At 44.5% G+C, this 20,043-nt stretch overlaps 2 protein-coding genes across 2 annotated transcripts in view; one reads left to right on the forward strand and one right to left on the reverse strand.

Moving 5' to 3' along the window:
- Positions 1-617: 617 nt before the first annotated feature.
- smco4 (single-pass membrane protein with coiled-coil domains 4) lies at positions 618-6,983 on the reverse strand. The gene is made up of 2 exons (XM_069722506.1): positions 6,909-6,983; positions 618-1,458 (listed from the first exon to the last, which is right to left on the reverse strand). Exon 2 carries the CDS (start codon positions 1,411-1,413, stop codon positions 1,234-1,236), a length of 180 nt encoding a protein of 59 aa, XP_069578607.1. The 5' UTR covers positions 1,414-1,458; positions 6,909-6,983; the 3' UTR covers positions 618-1,233.
- A 6,780-nt stretch (positions 6,984-13,763) lies between these two features.
- The window catches only part of nlk2 (nemo-like kinase, type 2), a 28,158-nt gene continuing 21,878 nt past the window's right edge, over positions 13,764-20,043 (forward strand). The window contains exon 1 of the mRNA XM_069722514.1: positions 13,764-14,939. Within this exon, the coding sequence (XP_069578615.1) occupies positions 14,470-14,939 (470 nt within the window). The 5' untranslated portion in view covers positions 13,764-14,469. The remainder of the gene's footprint in view (positions 14,940-20,043) is intronic.

A 20,043-nucleotide genomic window follows, 5' to 3' on the forward strand; every position in this document is an offset into this window, starting at 1 on the left:
TCATGATTATCTAACATGGTGGCGGTAGTATCATGATTATCTAACATGGTGGTGGTAGTATCATCTTTATCTAACATGGTGGTTGCAGTATCATGATTATCTAACATGGTGGTTGTAGTATCATCTTTATCTAACATGGTGGTTGCAGTATCATGATTATCTAACATGGTGGTGGTAGTATCACAGTTAATTTTTGGGCCCTTTTCATCTACTTTCCAGACTTGCATGAAAATCTGATGATATTTAGTTCATATTTATACAGAAAATTCTAAAGGGTTGACTAACTTTAAAGCCTTGTTGTACATATAATAGGTTTGAACACATCTCCAAGCGGCTAAATCCCATTTTCAGCACAAATAATAACCCACATGAATGTGAATGTGTACCTTCCACCAGGATGGTGATCTACATCAACATTAATTTAAAAATGCCGGCTACAAGATCAAAGCACAGTGGAGTCAAATTCACCTGAATAATATTGTTATTAATCACCCAGACACTTAGATGCACTTCTTATTGACTGCACTATTAAGAAACAAACACCAAAGGTGCATTATTTAAGAATGTTGAAATACCAACCAACACAAAGACATTTTGTAAAAAATCTTTTATTGATATGAAACAATATAGTTATATAGTTAAGGCACATTATTCAGTCTGCACAGGTGCCATGCGTGAGTCAAAAGTTATCAATAACTTAACAGAAACAGGCTGAGATTCATTTTAAAGATGGAGAACTCCAGGTGGGTTTGAAGCTGCTGGACTTCAGATAAAACATTCATCAGGATTCAGTTGTTCAAACTGACTCTTCATTCATATCATTCACACACATACTGCAGGTGGGAGTGCTGGGTGTCTGAGACCACCATGATGTCTTCATTGAGTCTCAGCGGGAACACCTGGGGAGACATTTCTAACACCTCTGGTCACATTTGGCGAGCTGTGCGTGAGTCCTTTGGTATGCAGAGTAGTGCATCATTTTGTAAGACATCAAAATGAACCCATCTGCTGCTCTACAACGATTGGCATTAAATAGATGTTTGGATTCATCTGAAGGCACCACGGAACAATGTTTTCTTCTTTCTGCATTTTGAATCTTGCTGCAGGCAGACAGAGACACTTTGGAGGTTTTCATTAAGACACATGGTGGAGCAGAGGGACGGCCGTCACATGTTGGCTGTCAGTTTTTAAACCCCAGTCAGTCTGGGAGTTCATGTGTCTTTAGTTTAAGGTCTACTCGATGGCCCCTGGCCGGGTGGCCACGTAGACAAACACAACGATGAGCAGCACCACCACGGCCAGCGTGGGCAGCACCACGGTGGACACCTGCTGCCGGGCTTCCTGCATGGCCTGCTTACGCTCCTTTTTGTCCTTTGACGTTTCTTTCTTGGCTTTTCCTTTGAGCTGCCTCATGATGTCTCGACGAGCGCTCCGAGTCCTCGCTGTGCTCACAGGAACCTGACAGAAACAGACACACAACATCACCACACATGAAACTGACTGAGGTTTGTTTGTTTTCGTGTTCCAGGACCATCTTCACCGTACACACCTCTTCATGACCAGAGATTTAAGCCATATTACACAAGAGGGCGCAAACGCCTCAGTCCAAACCGCATTATATCGTAATTATGCAAACTAAATAAAATATATAATCTAAATGTTTTCGTATTGTGGGGCAATTTGCTCTCAAAATTTAAAACATTTTGTTAGTGCCATCTCCATTTCCGTGGCAACACATGGAGTATGACTAACAACTACTATTATTACAAATACAATGCTGTAATGGCATCTTTAACATGCTCAAAAACCCACGAAACTTTGCACAAAAATCAGCCCCAGTGGAAATTTAAGTATTTTATAGGTTTTGGCAACAGGCGTCGCAATATGCTCGCTAGCGACCCCTAAAGTGAGATCTTAAGGCTGCTTTCGCTTACATTAATGAAATGCAGTGGCCATTTTGGCCAATTTGCAAGTGTTGTACTTTAATGAACTCCTCCTACAGAATTTTTCTAACAAACATGAAATTTTGTCTGTGGAATCTTAAGACCTTTGGGATGAATTTTTTTTTAAAGAATTTGTTTTCATGGAACGATGTGCCCGTTGCGTGGCGGCCATTTTGAGTGTCTCGCCATGAAACTACAGGTTGCTGTAATTTTGATGTACATATTCCGATCTTCCTCAAACTTTACATGTTTGATAAAAGTCCTGCCCTGAAGACATGTATATGGTCATATTCAGTTATAGTCGTAGTGCAATAGGAAATTACGTTTTTCATACTTTCACGTGCTTCTTCGAACTGGTTGATCACATCAACATCAAATTGGGTCAGAATAGCCTAAAGACCTTGAGCATGATATTTTGAGAAGCTTGTCTGCCTTCATCAAAGGGGGTCGCCATGGCGATGCGGCAAATTTTTATGTTTTGCCATGACACAGCAATAATATAAACATAACATAAAAGCAATAATATGCAACTCTTGGAATTTTTTTGCACTTAAAGTGGAGATGAACCACTGAATAATATGACTGTGGTTTGTTTGATTTCTCCTTCGGATCAGATATAAAATCACACTGAAATCCACCTTTGTATTCACCTCCAACTAACAAAACCTGATTGTAATACACTTTTTAGCCAGCAGGGCGCAGCCATCTTTAAACAAGCCAACTAATGATGTCATTGTTGTGTTTTAACAATATTTAGTTGATAAGTTATTGATTTAGGGAAGTTTGACTTTGCCAATATTTTTCCAACTTTGCTGAACTTGTGTATGTTTGCTGTAATGTGACTACACTCACATTTTCCCTTTGGCAAATGATAATCCAGAAAACATGATCACCTTCGCTTGCTTCATTGTTGTTACAATCGTTTTGCTGTCATTGTCCAAAGTTTCCTGTTTACAGGTGAACTGAACTGGATATGATGTGGCCACAGTTGAGATGAAGCCCTTTCCTCCAAAAAATTAATTCAGCAGCATCATTACGTTTGTTGTAAATAGGGGAAACACTGAGATTTAGGTTTTCAGGGTAACGTTGCCACGGTAACTTGGTTTCAGCTGCAGGTCAAGTTCAAGACAACAAACCAACACGTGTCACAGCACGACCAACTGACCAACCAACTCTTCTGGAAAATGGCATGACCAATGAAAGGAGATCTGCGGCGCTGACAGTGGAGAGTCTCTGTGGCGGACACATGCAGATATAGATTTCATTTCATGGTGCTTTTGCATTCAGATATCATCCTACTGAGACTGATTGGAGCATTTTAACTCGCTGTACTCATAAGACATGAAAGTTCGCTGACCAACTGCTTTAAATTCAGTTGTTCTGTTTCCATTTGACACCGCTGAGGTAGCAGCTGACAGAGTGAAGCACGTTCAACACAACCAGGACAGATTTATATTATCAGGTGACACTGTCAAGTCCAGTGTGCATGTTCCAGGGTTTCCACACGTCTTCCAATGAATTTTCAAAATTTTTTCAAAGTATTTTACCCAACTTCCATTGCCAAGTTTGTAAAGAAATAGAAAGGCGTATACGGCGATATAAAGGATCTATGATGAGGCTCTTGCATCCGAAAACAGGCTGTGCAGCACAAAAGTAGCCTTTAATATGAAATTCATTTTATTGACACTAATTTTAAATTTGGCTGAAAGTGAATGTCTACATTTTCCCCATTTATCATATAATGATGCACAGTAAATTCAAATGACATATTTTTGTAGGTTTTCCTGTATTAAAGCTGATTTCAACCAGATGGTACTGAGACACGAGACATCAAAAACATACTGAGACTGGTACACATAGGTGTCATTTATTTCATGAACAGTCCTTTGATATAAATATGTTCCAAATAACCTCCTTTATGTTATTGAAAAAAAAATAACCAGGTGCTAAAATATTTAAATGCCCACAAAATTAAAAACATTAAAGTGGAAACAGTGACATTTAATTATTTGGAGACAAACGATAAATTTAAACAATCAATCCGAATGTTAAATGTTGTAATCAGCTACAACTAACAATACTAAAGTGACCTGCTGAGTTAGAGACCTCATACAGTCTCCGGACATCAGCCTCAACGCTTGCCCTCTTTTTTTAAGTTCTTCAATGACACTTCCTTTTTATATTGAAAGTCTTTTTGCTTCTTTCTATCTTTTGCTGGTCAAGATGGTCGTGATACTTCTGCCTCTGCAGAAACGTATTTATTTATTCATCCAAACGACTGACAATATGTGATCATCTAAAAAGACTTTCCAGTGCATTCCTTGTTACCAAAGATCTTTTTTTGAATGATTACATTTTAAGGCCAGTAGAGGGCTCCTCAGTGTCAACAATCACATCAGAGCCAAGAGATTTAAGATGCTTTATGTTTTCTCTGGTTACACGCATGTTCAATACTTTTACTGTGAGGTAAATTAATATGAATGATAAGACATAGAATATAATAACAAGAAATAAAAAGTTATAGTCATTGAGACAGAATCCAGACAAACAAAAATATATATAATACATCAATACTATACTTATTCTATAGATGGCATTATATGTGGGTTAAAGGTCAGGGCAGCAGAAATAACATTACATTCATCATTTACAGCTGAACTACAACGCTGGGAGCCATTAGATTTATATTTGAAGACGTGTCTGACTGATTATCATGTAATTATTGTCATTTAAAATAATATAGAATGAGTACTTGATTACCTTTGATGAGACTGAACATGTCCTGAGTCATGAGAGGCAGTGTTGGCCCGTCAGTGTGGTTTAGGACGAGGAAGATTCTCACCTGGAAAGATTCGATCTTTGTCTCTCATAAATCTCCGACGTAGTTTATCTCACAGCATCGTCCTCGTTCACAAACATCTTCAACCGATCCAGCAGGCGACTGTTATAAAGTCCTCTCTGCACGCGGAGCAGCTTTCAAAAAGCCAATACAGCCTGGAAAAGTCCACCGTCCATCCTTTGGACCCTCATCCCTCCTCTGGACCCGCATCCCTCCTCTGGACCCTCACCCCTCCTCTGGACCCTCATCCTCCCTCCTCTGGACCCTCATCCTCACCCGTCCTCTGGACCCTCACCCGTCCTCTGGACCCTCACCCGTCCCCTGGACCCTCATCCTCACCCGTCCTCTGGACCCTCACCCGTCCTCTGGACCCTCATCCTCACCCGTCCTCTGGAACCTCATCCCTCCTCTGGACCCTCATTCGTCCTCTGGACCCTCACCCGTCCTCTGGACCTGCCCATGACTCGGTGTTCAGCAGAGGCTCGTTGACTCGGACCGGTTCAGACTGTAAATGTACCGTTGGGTCCATCCATGGTTAGCTGCATGAGGTTCTTAACTCCAGGGTCGGAGAGCATATCTGCTCCACGGTGTCCTGGGCAGTAGCAGAACCACTTCAAGTCCGGATGTGCAGCGCCATCTGTTGGAGACTTCTCTTCATACTTCCTTTGAACATCAGTACGTAGTCGAGATGGGCTCTTCAAGCAAAACTACTATTTGAATTTTGCTGGGAACTATTTGAGTTTTAATGAGCGTACGAGCGGCCAGGAATGTAGATGAGTCTGCTGGCAGCATCGTGGCATATTTTACAAATGAAGAGCAAACTATAATAGTTAAAACACAGCTCACACAAAGTGCCATATTAATGTGTAATAATGCCGTCCGGCGGACCGGGTCAGTATTACTACACGCTCTTTCCCAGTGAGACACCACCTGGAACGAAGCCTGAGCAGCACGCTGAGAGCTTCACCTCCAGCAATTACAGATTTCTCTTAATCCTCTCATCAATATTTTCTCCTATCGATCGACAAGCAAAACAGTTGCAGCCACGAGATGCAGGCAATAACAACCACTATGATCAGGGCACGAGTACGTCTGACTGTAACTACATGTGTTTATTCCATCAGGCTGAATTATTCTGCTGCTCATATGTAGCTCCTTCACAATTACACGATTAGATTTATTAACAAGTAAGTTCCAACATACATTAAATTTGTATTGGTGCATAAAACCAAAAACTGACAAGTAAAATAAATTTATGATGAGAAATCAACTATCATAAAAGGCAGGTCGGTGTATAAATATAACAAATATATATATATATATAATGGCCTTCTTGTGCAAATGTCCAGTTTAAACAGTGTAAAGTCGATGTGATGAGTTTACACGTGTAAAGTAACATGATAGATTTTTAAAGGAACGTGTATTCTTCTACATCATGTGAACCCCAGCAGTGTCAAACCAAGGAAATAAATATAATAATCCAGCAGTCAGCGGGTTTCTTTTTAGAGTCTCTGATGAAGGGTGATATCAGTACATAAAAACACCATGAAATGAAATGAAATCTCTCTTTTCTAAAAAAAAAAAGGTCTAAGAAATTTAAAGATGTTTTATAACTATCAGGGTTTGATGTGAAGTTCACGAACAGAACAGATCTTTGTGGTCTGTAACGATGGAAACTCTTTAAGAAATAACTTTGAAGCTGCAGGTCGCAGTTGAAGGGTGGTTCGACCCTGAGCGGGCCGACCCGGCTCTCTTTACACCCCGGGACATTAGCACCGACAGGGCGGGCTCAAAACTCCACCGGCGGGCCGAGTTAAGGTCGCGGAGTCCGGTGACGCACTGCACATGCAGGTCCGTCGGTTAGCCGCGAGGGTGCACGTTCTCTTCGCCAGCCATCCCGGTGCACCGTTGGGGAAGCTGGTCAACATTACCGTCCTGTATCCGGTGCCTCGAACTGCTGAGTGCTAAAGTTTGGGAAGAGTGAGCCCCGACACGGACTAAAAAAAACGCCGACAACGACGACGTTAACTGGTGTCGGGACGCGTCCTCCGGCCGCCTCCGGTGGTTCTACCGGACCGGTCGTCACATTAGTTTCAGCACCGAGAAGAAGAAGGTTTGTTACAGACCTGCTCGTCCTCACGGAGCTCGACGTGGCACTCAGTGGAGGAGCTGCTGGCGTCCCGCTGTCAACCTACTCCGAGAAAAACACACACACTTCCGGCCATGCCCTCCAAAATAAAACGCTTTCTAAACGCTCGGCTCTGAACTGGTGGAGCTGGGTCAAGTAGATTGGCCTGGTTAATACGGTTAGATGGCCACTGAGACTGACCATACCAAATGGATCTCTACTTGTGCTGTCTAAATCAGGGGTCTTCAACGTTTTTAGGCCAATGACCCTCAAACTGATAGAGAGATGGAGCAGGGACCCCCTACTATATACAGTGGTGTGAAAAAGTGTTTGCCTCCTTCCTGATTTCCAATTTTTTTGCATGTCTGTCACACTTAAATGTTTCAGATCATCAAACAAATTTAACTATTAGTCAAAGATAACACAAGTAAACACAAAATGCAGTTTTTAAATGAAGGTTTTTATTATTAAGGGAGAAAAACAATCCAAACCCACATGGCCCTGTGTGAAAAAGTGTTTCCCCCTCCTGTTAAAACAACTTAACTGTGGTTCATCACACCTGAGTTCAATTTCTCGAGCCACACCCAGGCCTGATTACTGACACACCTGTTCTCAATCAAGAAATCACTTCAATAGGACCTGCCTGACAAAGTGAAGTAGACCAGAAGATCCTCAGAAGACAGACATCATGCCGAGATCCAAAGACATTCAGGAACAAATGAGAAAGAAAGTAATTGAGATCTATCAGTCTGGAAAAGGTTCTAAAGCCATTTCTAGAGCTTTGGGACTCCAGAGAACCACAGTGAGAACCATTATCCACAAATGGAGAAAACACAGAACAGCGGTGAACCTTCCCAGGAGCGGCCGGCCGACCAGAATTACCCCGAGAGAGCAGAGACGACTCATCCGAGGTCACAAAAGACCCCACGACAACATCCAAAGAACTGCAGGCCTCACTTGCCTCAGTTCAGGTCAGTGTTCATGACTCCACCAGAAGAAAGAGACTCGGCAGAAATGGCTGCATGGCAGAGCTCCAAGACTAAAACCACCGCTGAGCAAAAAGAACATTAAGGCTCGTCTCATTTTTGCCAGAAAACATCTTGATGATCCCCGAGACTTTTGGGAAAATACTCTGTGGACTGATGAGACCAAAGTTGAACTTTTTGGAAGGTGTGTGTCCCGTTACATCTGGTGTAAAAGTAACACCACATTTCAGAAGAAGAACCTCATACCAACAGTAAAATATGGTGGTGGTAGTGTGATGGTCTGGGGCTGTTTTACTGCTTCAGGACCTGGAAGACTTGCTGTGATAAATGGAACCATGAATTCTACCGTCTACCAAAACATCCTGAAGGAGAACGTCCGGCCATCTGTTCGTGACCTCAAGCTGAAGCCAACTTGGGTTCTGCAGCAGGACAATGATCCAAAACACACCAGCAAGTCCACCTCTGAATGGATGAAGAGAAACAAAATGAAGACTTTGGAGTGGCCTAGTCAAAGTCCTGACCTGAATCTATTGAGATGCTGTGGCATGACCTTAAAAAGGAGGTTGGTGCTGGAAAACCCTCCAATGTGGCTGAATTACAACAACTCTGTAAAGATGAGTGGGCCAACATTCCTCCACAGCTGGAAAAGACTCATCGCAAGTTATCACAAATGCTTGATTGCAGTTGTTGCTGCTGAGGGTGGTCCAACCAGTTATTAGGTTTAGGGGGAAACACTTTTTCACACAGGACCATGTGGGTTTGGATTGTTTTTCTCCCTTAATAATTAAAACCTTCATTTAAAAACTGCATTTTGTGTTTACTTGTGTTATCTTTGACTAATATTTAAATTTGTTTGATGATCTGAAACATTTAAGTGACAGACATGCAAAAAAAAATCAGGAAGGAGGCAAACACTTTTTCACACCACTGTGTGTTGTATAAAATTGTGTTTTATATTAAACTGGAGGAGTGCAGAAGACCCCCTGTTGAAGATCTCTGGTCTAATGTGTGCGTATGTTTAGGTTCTGGTATCCGGTTAAAACATTTGTTTTGTTTTTTTAAACTTGTGAAAATAACACCTGTCTTTTTAATAGAAATAAAAACAAAACTTATACTAATAACTTGGATAAAACTAGAGCAGTCAATGCACAAGTGAAACCAGAAGGTTAATAATGAAATAACTTAACGTATCATTTTAAATGTTATTTTTTTAATATCTAATTGCACAGCTTAGTGTTGAAACTTTAATTTGAAGTCAGGGAAATAAAAATAAGTTGAATATATTAATACATACAGATTGCTTATTGTAGCAGGTCTGAGCTACCGTGGGGGTTCCTTGGAGACAGATGACGCATTCAGTCAGACGTTCGGGTGTAAAATGCCTTTATTTGCCCGGCCCACACAACAATGTCTCTGTGCAAATGCTGTCTCCCTCACCTCCTTCTCCCTGCTCCCTTTATAGGGGAGAGCTCATCAGTTCACATCCAGCTCAGCTGTGCTCATCAGTTCATATTCGGCTCAGCTGTGCTCATTACACCTTCCCGGCACCGTTCCCTGAACCACTCCTCCCACTCTCTACCCCCTGCAGCTGAGCTAACCACACCCCACCACCACATTTATATATCTTAACTTCTCAACTGCTTCCTTGGAAAAATGGGATCACCTTTCCCAGAAGATCCTGTGGAGCTCAGCGGGCGTGTTGTTAGAGGGTCTTGTAGGAGGTCAAAAGTGTTTATTTGGCTTTTTCTGATGACTTCCTGTACGAATAGTATATCTTTTCGTTGGAGGGCCAAACTTACATTTGTCTGCTTTTCGACCCTGATGAATCAAATGACTGCACTCACGTCCCTGCAGACTGAGTGTAGTCATGCCCTTCTTGACCTCCGGTTCTTTTCTGTACACGACTGGAAATCTCAGCAAAAACACAGTTTGCAGGGAAATCCAATGTTGCACCTGCACTGAGCTGCTGGATGCTCCGTGGTGCTGCCCGGTCACCTGCCCATGCAAGTTGTTGCAACATTAGCGAGTGCGAGGGTGGAGAGTTTGGAGTCACTGTAGGAGTTATTGACCAACCTGTTACGGGCAGTTGAGACGAACGCAGATCAACAAGTCATCGATCGTGTCGTGAAATTAAATCTTTTTAGACCCATCAGGATTGACGAGACTCTCGACTTGGCAAGAAGCATTAACGCCAAGAGTCACGATGAACAGGTGTGAAACCACCGTGATATCATGACATTCACTGTTGCAGTTGTGTACCTTTAAACCAGGCCATGAGCTACTAACATTAAAATGTCTGTAAAAGAAGCTGTGTATTTTTTTTCTGCCAAAAAGAACAAACAGGAGATCAGAGGTCCCTTTGCTTTCTCAGACAGGTCGAACACGCCACGTACTGCCTGAACAGTCCTACAGTCACCGACACTGGTACAACACTGTGGTCACGAATACCTCCGAAAACCTTTCAATAAAAAGAAGAGTTGTTGGACCACCGGAGTTCATGTCTCACCTTCCACAAACTTAAGGAAAAAAAGGACAAGATCTCTTCAAATAAAGATGGCACTTCTTTTTATTTACAATATACTTGTTATATGTATATATATTCTTCTCTGAACTTCAGTGTTTTTTTGTTCTATTGTGGTGCTGGTTCAGGTGTTAATGATAATTCAATTTATTTACTGGAATCACATTCAACAAAATTCAATTCACTTTGGTGACATAATTCAAGATGCTGTAGATGTTTCTTTCTGACCCTGAACCGACATCCGGTCAGGTGATTTGCACAATTTGATTAATTCTATTTTTATTAAATCAAAGAGTATTTGATCAGACAGAGCATTTTCCACTGGATAGCCAAGCTTAACAAAGCAAATATTAACATAACTGCAATATTCAAAACAAAGAGTAGTTTCTTGTTTGATGGTGGTGAGGAATACAACATTGGAGTCAGACAGAAGACTTATCCTCTCATTATGACCCATGGAGCATGTGAATTTTGACCTTCTGTTTATATGATAAATGTTAACTTCTTTCATTTCAGTAATTGTTGCCCAGTCTGACAACAAAATATATAATAGTTGGTTCGCAGCGCTGCACGTTAGTTTCACAAGAACGCCTCTAAAATGATGTGATATCTACATTTAGACACTGGGTGGTTTAAAGAAGGAGGTTGTGTGATGGAGTATAAAGACAGACAGTGTCCACTTAGAGAAGGTTCTGGAAGTTCAGATGGCCCAAACACAGGTTTTAATCAGGGAGTCATGTTTGTGAGAGCAAAAATCTACACTTAACTGTAATGTTACTTAAACAAATAACAGACTTATATTTTAACCAATCATCAACCATCAGTGATGTCATCAACCATCAGTGATGTCATCGTTGGTTTGTGAACGTTATGAATCCTCCAGTTCAGATTCTGTCCGTCACCATCTTTACTAGTTTGGAGCGGTTTGGAGCAGGAAGTGACCATATTTGGACGAGCTGGGGGAGGAGCCAGAGGTGGATCCGACCGATCTGATTGGAAACCTGACGATACTACGTCCCGCCCACCGATAGCTGTAACCTGACTGCACCGCAGGCCTGTCAATCAAACAGACACGCCCCCAAAAACAGGTCTTCTTGAATCTTCTTTTCTAATGAATGAGGGATTATTTTCAGATGGACCTCCAGAAAACTAAGAAGAAGGAGTGACTTTAGCTAACAACACCGAGATAACTGATGGACACATTTTATTCACTTTGGATTTGATGAGAGAAGTTGAATGGGAGTCTATGGAGCCGGAGGCTTTTTGGAGCCGACTTCTAGTGGCACTCGCTGGTATTGCAGCTGAAGACACTTCTGGATCAGAACCATTTTACAGACCTGAAGCTACGAACTCTTTTATATCCAGTCTGTGGTTTGAACCCAAACTTAATCAAGTAGTTTTAGCTCCTAAACCTCAGGTACCAGGTGATTATGTCTCGGGTGCCAGTGGGCTTTATTGGACAATCATGTCGAAAAGAATAGTTTTGTTGTTTCACTGTTTGATTGTTTTGCTGTTTGATTGTTTTACTGTTTGATTGTTTTGCTGTTTTATTGTTTTGCTGTTTTATTGTTTTGGTGTTTGGTAGTTTTACTGTTTTTCTGTTTGGTGGTTTTGTCATTTGATTGTTTTGTCGTTTGATTGTTTTGTCATTTGATTGTTTTGTCGTTTGATTGTTTTGTCGTTTGATTGTTTTGTCGTTTGATTGTTTGATTGTTTGCTTGTTTGCTTGTTTTGCTGTCTGATTGTTTTGTCGTTTGCTTGTTTTGTTGTTTAATTGCTTGGTTGTTTTGTTGTTTAGTTGTTTAGTTGTTTGCTTGTTTTGCTGTTTGGTTGTGTTGTTGCTTTGTTGTTTGATTGTTTTGTTGTTTAATTGTTTGATGATGTGGTTGTTTTGTGGTTTTGCTGTTTGGTCATTTTGTTGTTTGATTGTTTCCTTATTTTGCTGTTTGCTTGTTTTATTGTGTAGTTGTTTTGCTTTTTGATTGTTTTGTTGTTTCACTGTTTGCTTGTTTTGCTGGCTGTTTGGTTGTTTTGCTTTTTGGTTGTTTTGTCGTTTTATTGTTTTGTCGTTTAATTGTTTGCTTGTGTTGTTGTTTTTCTGCTTGGTTGTTTGATTGTTTCCTTGTTTTGCTGTTTGGTTGTGTTGTTGTTTTGTTGTTTAATTATTTTATTGTGTTGTTGTTTTGCTGTTTGGTTGTGTTGTTGTTTGATTGTTTTACTGTTTGATTGTTTTGTTGTTTGATTATTTTGTTGTTTTGCTATTTGATTGTTTTGTTGTTTCACTCTTTGATTGTTTTGTTGTTTTGCTGTTTGCTTGTTTTGTTGTGTTGTTGTTTTACTGCTTGTTTGCTTTGATGTTTGATTGTTTTTCTGTTTGCTTGTTTTGTTGTTTTATTGTTTTGCTGTTTTATTGTTTCGCTGTGTTGTTGTTTTGCTGTTTAATTGTTTGGTTGTTTTGTTGTTTGATTGTTTTGCTGTGTTGTTGTTTTGCTGTTTGGTTGTTTTGTTGTTTTGCTGTCTAATTGTTTTGTTGTGGTTTTGCTGTTTGGTGGGGACTTCACATATTTCACCGGACTGACCAGTGCCCGATTCGGTGTTCCGGTGTGGATGTTGTTGGGCTGTGGGCAGCGGCGGACCCGCTGTCAGCACCGGCCGCTCCACTGGCTGCGCGCTCTGACAGTCACGGAGATTACCGACACGTCACAGCGCTGCGGCAGATGATTGGCCCGCCGCCCTGCATAATCTCACCGCCAGGAGCTCAGGGCTTCTTCACCATGTTGGATCAACTGCTCATCTCACTTGTCTCGTGACCAATACTTTGATCATGTCCGCGGCTCAGGAGCGTCGCTGGCCCGGACTTTAGCGGGTCGAACGGGAGTGTTCCTCGGCGGACGGCAGCGGGGCCCCCCGCCACGGCTGGACGGACGGCGGGTCGGATGTGGAGACGCGGACACCCAGCAGCTAGCTCCGAGCTGTCACTTTGATTCCTACTGTGGTCTGTGTCTCTCCCGGCAGCAGGACATTTCCCCGCATTAACAGGACCTAACTTCCCCCCGTGCTGTGATGTCGTCTCCCCGGACCGGTGCTCATGAGCCGTGAGGACGGAGTGAAGTGGACCAAACGACACGGCTGTCGATGGGGGGATTAAGTTGTCTGCCAGTCGTCTGTGAGGATCTCTCGTGTGTTTTGAGTCATGGTCGATGTTCGTCACTCCGTCTCCGTGATCGGGGTTCGTGTCCGGGCCCGCGGAGCGCCGGATCGCTGTAATAATATGTGAACGGGGTGGATGGCCGAGGCCTAGGCCTGCCTGCGTGCGCTCTGGTGTTGTGGCCTGGGCTGGGGGGGGGGCGGGCGGGGGGATACACCTCCTCTGCACCGGATCAGCGCCGTTAATTCCGCTTCGGAGATTACCCCTGTTTACGGAGGAGCTGTCTGAAGGAGGAGTCACTCTGGAATAATAGATGCGATTTCCAAGCGGCGTGGAGTCCCCGTGGTGGGAAGAGCACCGGCACCGGCACCGGAGACGAGCGTGTGACGAACTTGGACACCCAGGAGATGAATTGTGTGCTTCCCATGTGACGTGCTTTAGATCACGCTGTTCTATCAAGACGGGGGAGCTGAACTTTGCCAGGAGGGAGGGGGGCACCGCTTCTGTCATGAGGGCCATCTCGGGCCACCGACGTTTTATTTATTGAAAGGGGTTGCGGGATATTTTCTATTGCATTTTTGGGATTTATCACCGTGAGTGGGCCTGCTGGCACTGTTTGAACATTGTGGACCGGGCTGCCATGATCTGCCCGTCGTCGTTAACCCCAGCAGGCAAGAAGACTAATTTAGAGATCTGGGTCAGAACCATGTCGGCATTATGATACAGAGGCACATCAGAACCGGTTCTCTCTCCATCAATTCCAAGTAGCTGGTGTTGGATCATTTACAGCTCAGATCAGTTTCCTATGTTTTCTCTAAGTTGCAGCAGCCCCGTGTTGCAGGGTGGGACCCATTAACATCCTTTTCAGCGGCGGCTTCCTGACGGCGGCCCGCGGCTGCGTTGAATGGCTCTGTGCGGCACCACTGCTACAAATGTCACCAAAATGATGGCTGCATACAACGGTGGCTCCTCAGCAGTGGCCGCCCATCACCCGCATCACCACCACCAGCTCCAGCACCTCCCGCCTCCCCACATGCACCACCACCACCACCACGCGGGCCAGCATCACTTGCAGCATCCGGGCTCCGCCGCCGCCGTGCACACGGTCCAGCAACACACCTCCACGGCTGCCGCTGCGGCGGTGATGCTCAACCCCGGCCAGCAGCAGCCCTACTTCCCCTCTCCAGCCCCCGGACAGGCTCCCGGGCCGGCGGCGGCCGCGGCTCCCGCTCAGGTCCAAGCCGCTGCTGTCAAAGCTCACCACCACCACCACCACCACCACCATCAGCAGCAGCAGCACACGCACCACCTCCCGCAGCCACTGGACATAGAACCGGACCGGCCCATCGGCTACGGAGCGTTTGGGGTTGTCTGGTAAGTTCACTGCTCTCCTCACTGAAAGTTGAATCTCACTACAGGACACCAGTGCCTATTCTTTAGTTTCAGCTGGTCTTTAAATTCTACTTTTAGTTTGTTGAAACTTAAAATAACTTTTGACAGTGAATTAGTTTTTCCTTGGTAACCCAGTAAAACATCTCATATGTGCAGGTGGAGCTGCAGCATTGGTTGGAAGTGATAATAACTCGTGTAACTGCAAACAATCTTTATTCAGCAAGAGACACACATTTGTCCTCATGCTGGTCACATGTTGTCTGACAACAATCAGCTGTCATGTAAAAGATAGTGTGTGATTTCATTTATTACTCAGCCATACAGGTTCATTTGGCTCGATAAACTGAGCTCCAGAGAGGTGTGAGTGTGAGTGTGAGTGTGTGTGAGTGAGTGTGTGTGTGTGTGTGTGTGTGTGTGTGTGTGTGTGTGTGTGTGTGTGTGTGTGTGTGTGTGTGTGTGTCAGCCAGGAACCTTCTCATGAACGATGCTGTGTCGTTGTTTTGGTTTTGTTCTATCCAGTGTTTTTGAAGCTTGACTCAAATTCAGACTGTCAGAATATCTTCTGTCTTCTGCTACTGGAGCTCAGAATAATAATAATAACTTTCACTGCTCTTCTGCTCGGATGAGGAGCCTGCTGTCGACCTTGTAACACCGATGTGTTGTTGTTGTTTTTTTTAGCAATGATGGAAGCATTGGAGACAACTAAATAAAGTGGCTGTTGTCTTGTTCTTTTTGCTTTTGTCTTTGAAACCCACTGAATGGATCCTTCAGGCTCATGTGTGGGATGCACTTCCTTCCTTAAACAAAACAAATAGCCATTTGTAAAGTGATATTTAGGAGCCCACATCGTCTACATAATGGATGTATCCGTGATCAGTGAGTCAACACTGCTTTCAGTTCGTCCCAACAGCAGGGCGGCAAGTGAAGATGATAAGTGTAGTTATACGAGTTTGTACTTTACAACATGGTGTGTTTTAGAAATTTAAAGCAAGACAAACTTTTTACTGTGTGTCTGTTGTTCATATGCGAGTAGTTGCGTTTTTCCTTTGGGATGAGGAGGCCACTTCCATGCACATGGTGGGCAGCTTTGACAATGAATAAACAAGTTGCTGAGCTGTGTCTCAAATCAGTTAATAATTTAGTATTTGTAGCAAGTGAATTTCAGCCTGGTAGTGTTGTCTCAAATGGGACAACATTTCACTTTCAAAACTCCAACACCAGAGGCCTATGCTACGAAGCAGGATTTGCAGTTATCGAGGTAACTTCAGGTTTAACTCCAGGTTTACAGTTCTACAGTTTGACGGTCCTCTGTGGAGTTAGACGGTCCTCTGTGGAGTGAGACATTGAGACGGTCCTCTGTGGAGTGAGACAGTTAGACGGTCTTCTGTGGAGTTAGACGGTCCTCTGTGGAGTGAGATGGTTAGACGGTCTTCTGTGGAGTTAGACGGTCTTCTGTGGAGTTATATGGTTAGACGGTCTTCTGTGGAGTTAGACAGTCTTCTGTGGAGTTAGACGGTCCTCTGTGGAGTTAGACGGTCCTCTGGGGAGTGAGACGGTTAGACGGTCTTCTGTGGAGTTAGACGGTCCTCTGTGGAGTTAGACGGTCCTGTGTGGAGTGAGACGTTGACACGGTCCTCTGGGGAGTGAGACGGTCCTCTGGGGAGTGAGACGGTTAGACGGTCCTCTGTGGAGTTAGACGGTCCTCTGTGGAGTGAGATGGTTAGACGGTCTTCTGTGGAGTTAGACGGTCCTCTAGGGAGTTAGACGGTCTTCTGTGGAGTTAGACAGTCCTCTGTGGAGTGAGACGGTCCTCTGTGGAGTTAGATGGTCCTCTGTGGAGTGAGACGTTGAGACGGTCCTCTGGGGAGTGAGACGGTTAGACGGTCTTCTGTGGAGTTAGACGGTCCTCTGTGGAGTGAGATGGTTAGACGGTCTTCTGTGGAGTTAGACGGTCTTCTGTGGAGTTAGATGGTTAGACGGTCTTCTGTGGAGTTAGACAGTCTTCTGTGGAGTTAGACGGTCCTCTGTGGAGTTAGACGGTCCTCTGTGGAGTTAGACGGTCCTCTGTGGAGTGAGACGGTCCTCTGGGGAGTGAGACGGTTAGACGGTCTTCTGTGGAGTTAGACGGTCCTCTGTGGAGTGAGACGTTGAGACGGTCCTCTGTGGAGTGAGACGGTCCTCTGGGGAGTGAGACGGTTAGACGGTCTTCTGTGGAGTTAGACGGTCCTCTGTGGAGTTAGACGGTCCTCTGTGGAGTGAGATAGTTAGACGGTCTTCTGTGGAGTTAGACGGTCCTCTGGGGAGTTAGACGGTCTTCTGTGGAGTTAGACGGTCCTCTGTGGAGTGAGACGTTGAGACGGTCCTCTGTGGAGTGAGACGGTCCTCTGTGGAGTTAGATGGTCCTCTGTGGAGTGAGACGTTGAGACGGTCCTCTGTGGAGTGAGATGGTCCTCTGGGGAGTGAGACGGTTAGATGGTCTTCTGTGGAGTTAGACGGTCCTCTGTGGAGTGAGATGGTTAGACGGTCTTCTGTGGAGTTAGACGGTCTTCTGTGGAGTTAGATGGTTAGACGGTCCTCTGTAGAGTGAGACGGTTAGACGGTCTTCTGTGGAGTTAGACGGTCCTCTGTGGAGTGAGACGGTCCTCTGGGGAGTGAGCCGTTGAGAAGGTCCTCTGGGGAGTGAGACGGTCCTCTGGGGAGTGAGACGGTTAGACGGTCTTCTGTGGAGTTAGACGGTCCTCTGTGGCGTTAGACGGTCCTCTGTGGAGTGAGATGGTTAGACGGTCTTCTGTTGAGTTAGACGGTCTTCTGTGGAGTGAGATGGTTAGACGGTCTTCTGTGGAGTTAGACAGTCTTCTGTGGAGTTAGATGGTTAGACGGTCTTCTGTGGAGTTAGACAGTCTTCTGTGGAGTTAGACGGTCCTCTGTGGAGTGAGACGTTGAGACGGTCCTCTGTGGAGTGAGACGGTCATCTGTGGAGTTAGATGGTCCTCTGTGGAGTGAGACGTTGAGACGGTCCTCTGTGGAGTGAGACGGTCGTCTGGGGAGTGAGACGGTTAGACGGTCCTCTGTGGAGTTAGACGGTCCTCTGTGGAATGAGATGGTTAGACGGTCTTCTGTGGAGTTAGACGGTCTTCTGTGGAGTGAGATGGTTAGACGGTCTTCTGTGGAGTTAGACGGTCTTCTGTGGAGTTAGATGGTTAGACGGTCTTCTGTGGAGTTAGACGGTCCTCTGTGGAGTGAGACGGTCCTCTATGGAGTTAGATGGTCCTCTGTGGAGTGAGACGTTGAGACGGTCCTCTGGGGAGTGAGACGGTTAGACGGTCTTCTGTGGAGTTAGACGGTCCTCTGTGGAGTGAGACGGTTAGACGGTCTTCTGTGGAGTTAGACGGTCTTCTGTGGAGTTAGATGGTCTTCTGTGGAGTGAGACGGTCCTCTGTGGAGTGAGACGGTTAGACGGTCTTCTGTGGAGTTAGACGGTCCTCTGTGGAGTGAGACGGTTAGACGGTCCTCTGTGGAGTGTCCTCTGGGGAGTGAGACGGTTAGACGGTCTTCTGTGGAGTTAGACGGTCCTCTGTGGAGTTAGATGGTCCTCTGGGGAGTGAGACGGTTAGATGGTCTTCTGTGGAGTTAGACGGTCCTCTGTGGAGTGAGACGGTTAGACGGTCTTCTGTGGAGTTAGACGGTCCTCTGTGGAGTTAGACGGTGAGACGGTCCTCTGGTGAGTGAGACGGTCCTCTGTGGAGTGAGACGGTTAGACGGTCCTCTGTGGAGTGAGACGGTTAGACGGTCCTCTGTGGAGTTAGATGGTTAGACGGTCCTCTGTGGAGTTAGACGGTCCTCTGGGGAGTGAGACGGTTAGACGGTCCTCTGTGGAGTGAGATGGTCCTCTGGGGAGTGAGACAGTCCTCTGTGGAGTGAGACGGTTAGATGGTCTTCTGTGGAGTTAGACGGTCCTCTGTGGAGTTAGACGGTGAGACGGTCCTCTGGTGAGTGAGACGGTCCTCTGTGGAGTGAGACGGTTAGACGGTCCTCTGTGGAGTTAGATGGTTAGACGGTCCTCTGTGGAGTTAGACGGTCCTCTGGGGAGTGAGACGGTTAGACGGTCCTCTGTGGAGTGAGATGGTCCTCTGGGGAGTGAGACAGTCCTCTGTGGAGTGAGACGGTTAGACGGTCCTCTGTGGAGGGCAGAGTGTTCAAAGACGGACAAACATCTGTGTCTTTCCCCACTGAATTTGATGAGATATAGATTCGTACGTGTATAATAAGCCAAAGTATCGCTTCAAATGATGTTTTAATACTGATTTCTTATTTGGTCTTCAGTATGAAATGTTAAGACTAAAGCTGTCAAACACGTCATAAACATACATCTACATGAATTAAATGAAATATTCACATGTAAATAGAGTCAGACCTTCCCGTGCACTTCATGGTAAAATTATGTTAAGCCTTTCAACTTCGGCTACACATTCATACAGTTGGCAATTATTTGTATTTTTTTTTTTTTAACCCAGCACATCCTTCCTTCATTCAGCAGCTACAGCTGTGCTGCTTTCAGGTGGATTATGTGTTTCACTTTCACTTGTGTGTCAAAATATGAAAAATATGAATGAAATATGTCGCTCCGCTGTGAGTACATTTGTGATTGGTCAGATGCTGCAAACTCCTCCTCTTTTACGTGAACCTGCTTCTAGCCTGATTGAGAAACTCTGGGTTGAAATAGCGAGTAGTTAACCAGCTTTCCTGTGACATCTTAGCACGTTTGTTAAGCCAGATAACGGAAAGATATCCTGCCTATATTGAAAAGAAGGTGATGCAACGCGATGTCCCTACTTTGTTTTTTCTTAAACATGAAAATTGGCACATTTTTCATAAAACAATAAAATGCCTCAGTTTCAACATTTGATATGTTGTCTTTGGTCTATTTTCAAATAAATGTGGGTTTACATCATTTGCAAATTATAAAAATCATCAGCTTTTGTGCACCGTTTCATGCACATGATAAACATACTGATGCAACAACAGGACGGCGGCGCTTAGTGAAGAACAAACACATGGTTTGGATGTGTACAGCTTGCATTTGTAC

The sequence above is a fragment of the Brachyistius frenatus genome, unplaced genomic scaffold (genome assembly GCF_029030835.1).
Source record: "Brachyistius frenatus isolate BFR_SWC_R1_liver_20210118 unplaced genomic scaffold, ASM2903083v1 Contig_294, whole genome shotgun sequence".
Lineage (NCBI taxonomy): Eukaryota > Metazoa > Chordata > Actinopteri > Embiotocidae > Brachyistius > Brachyistius frenatus.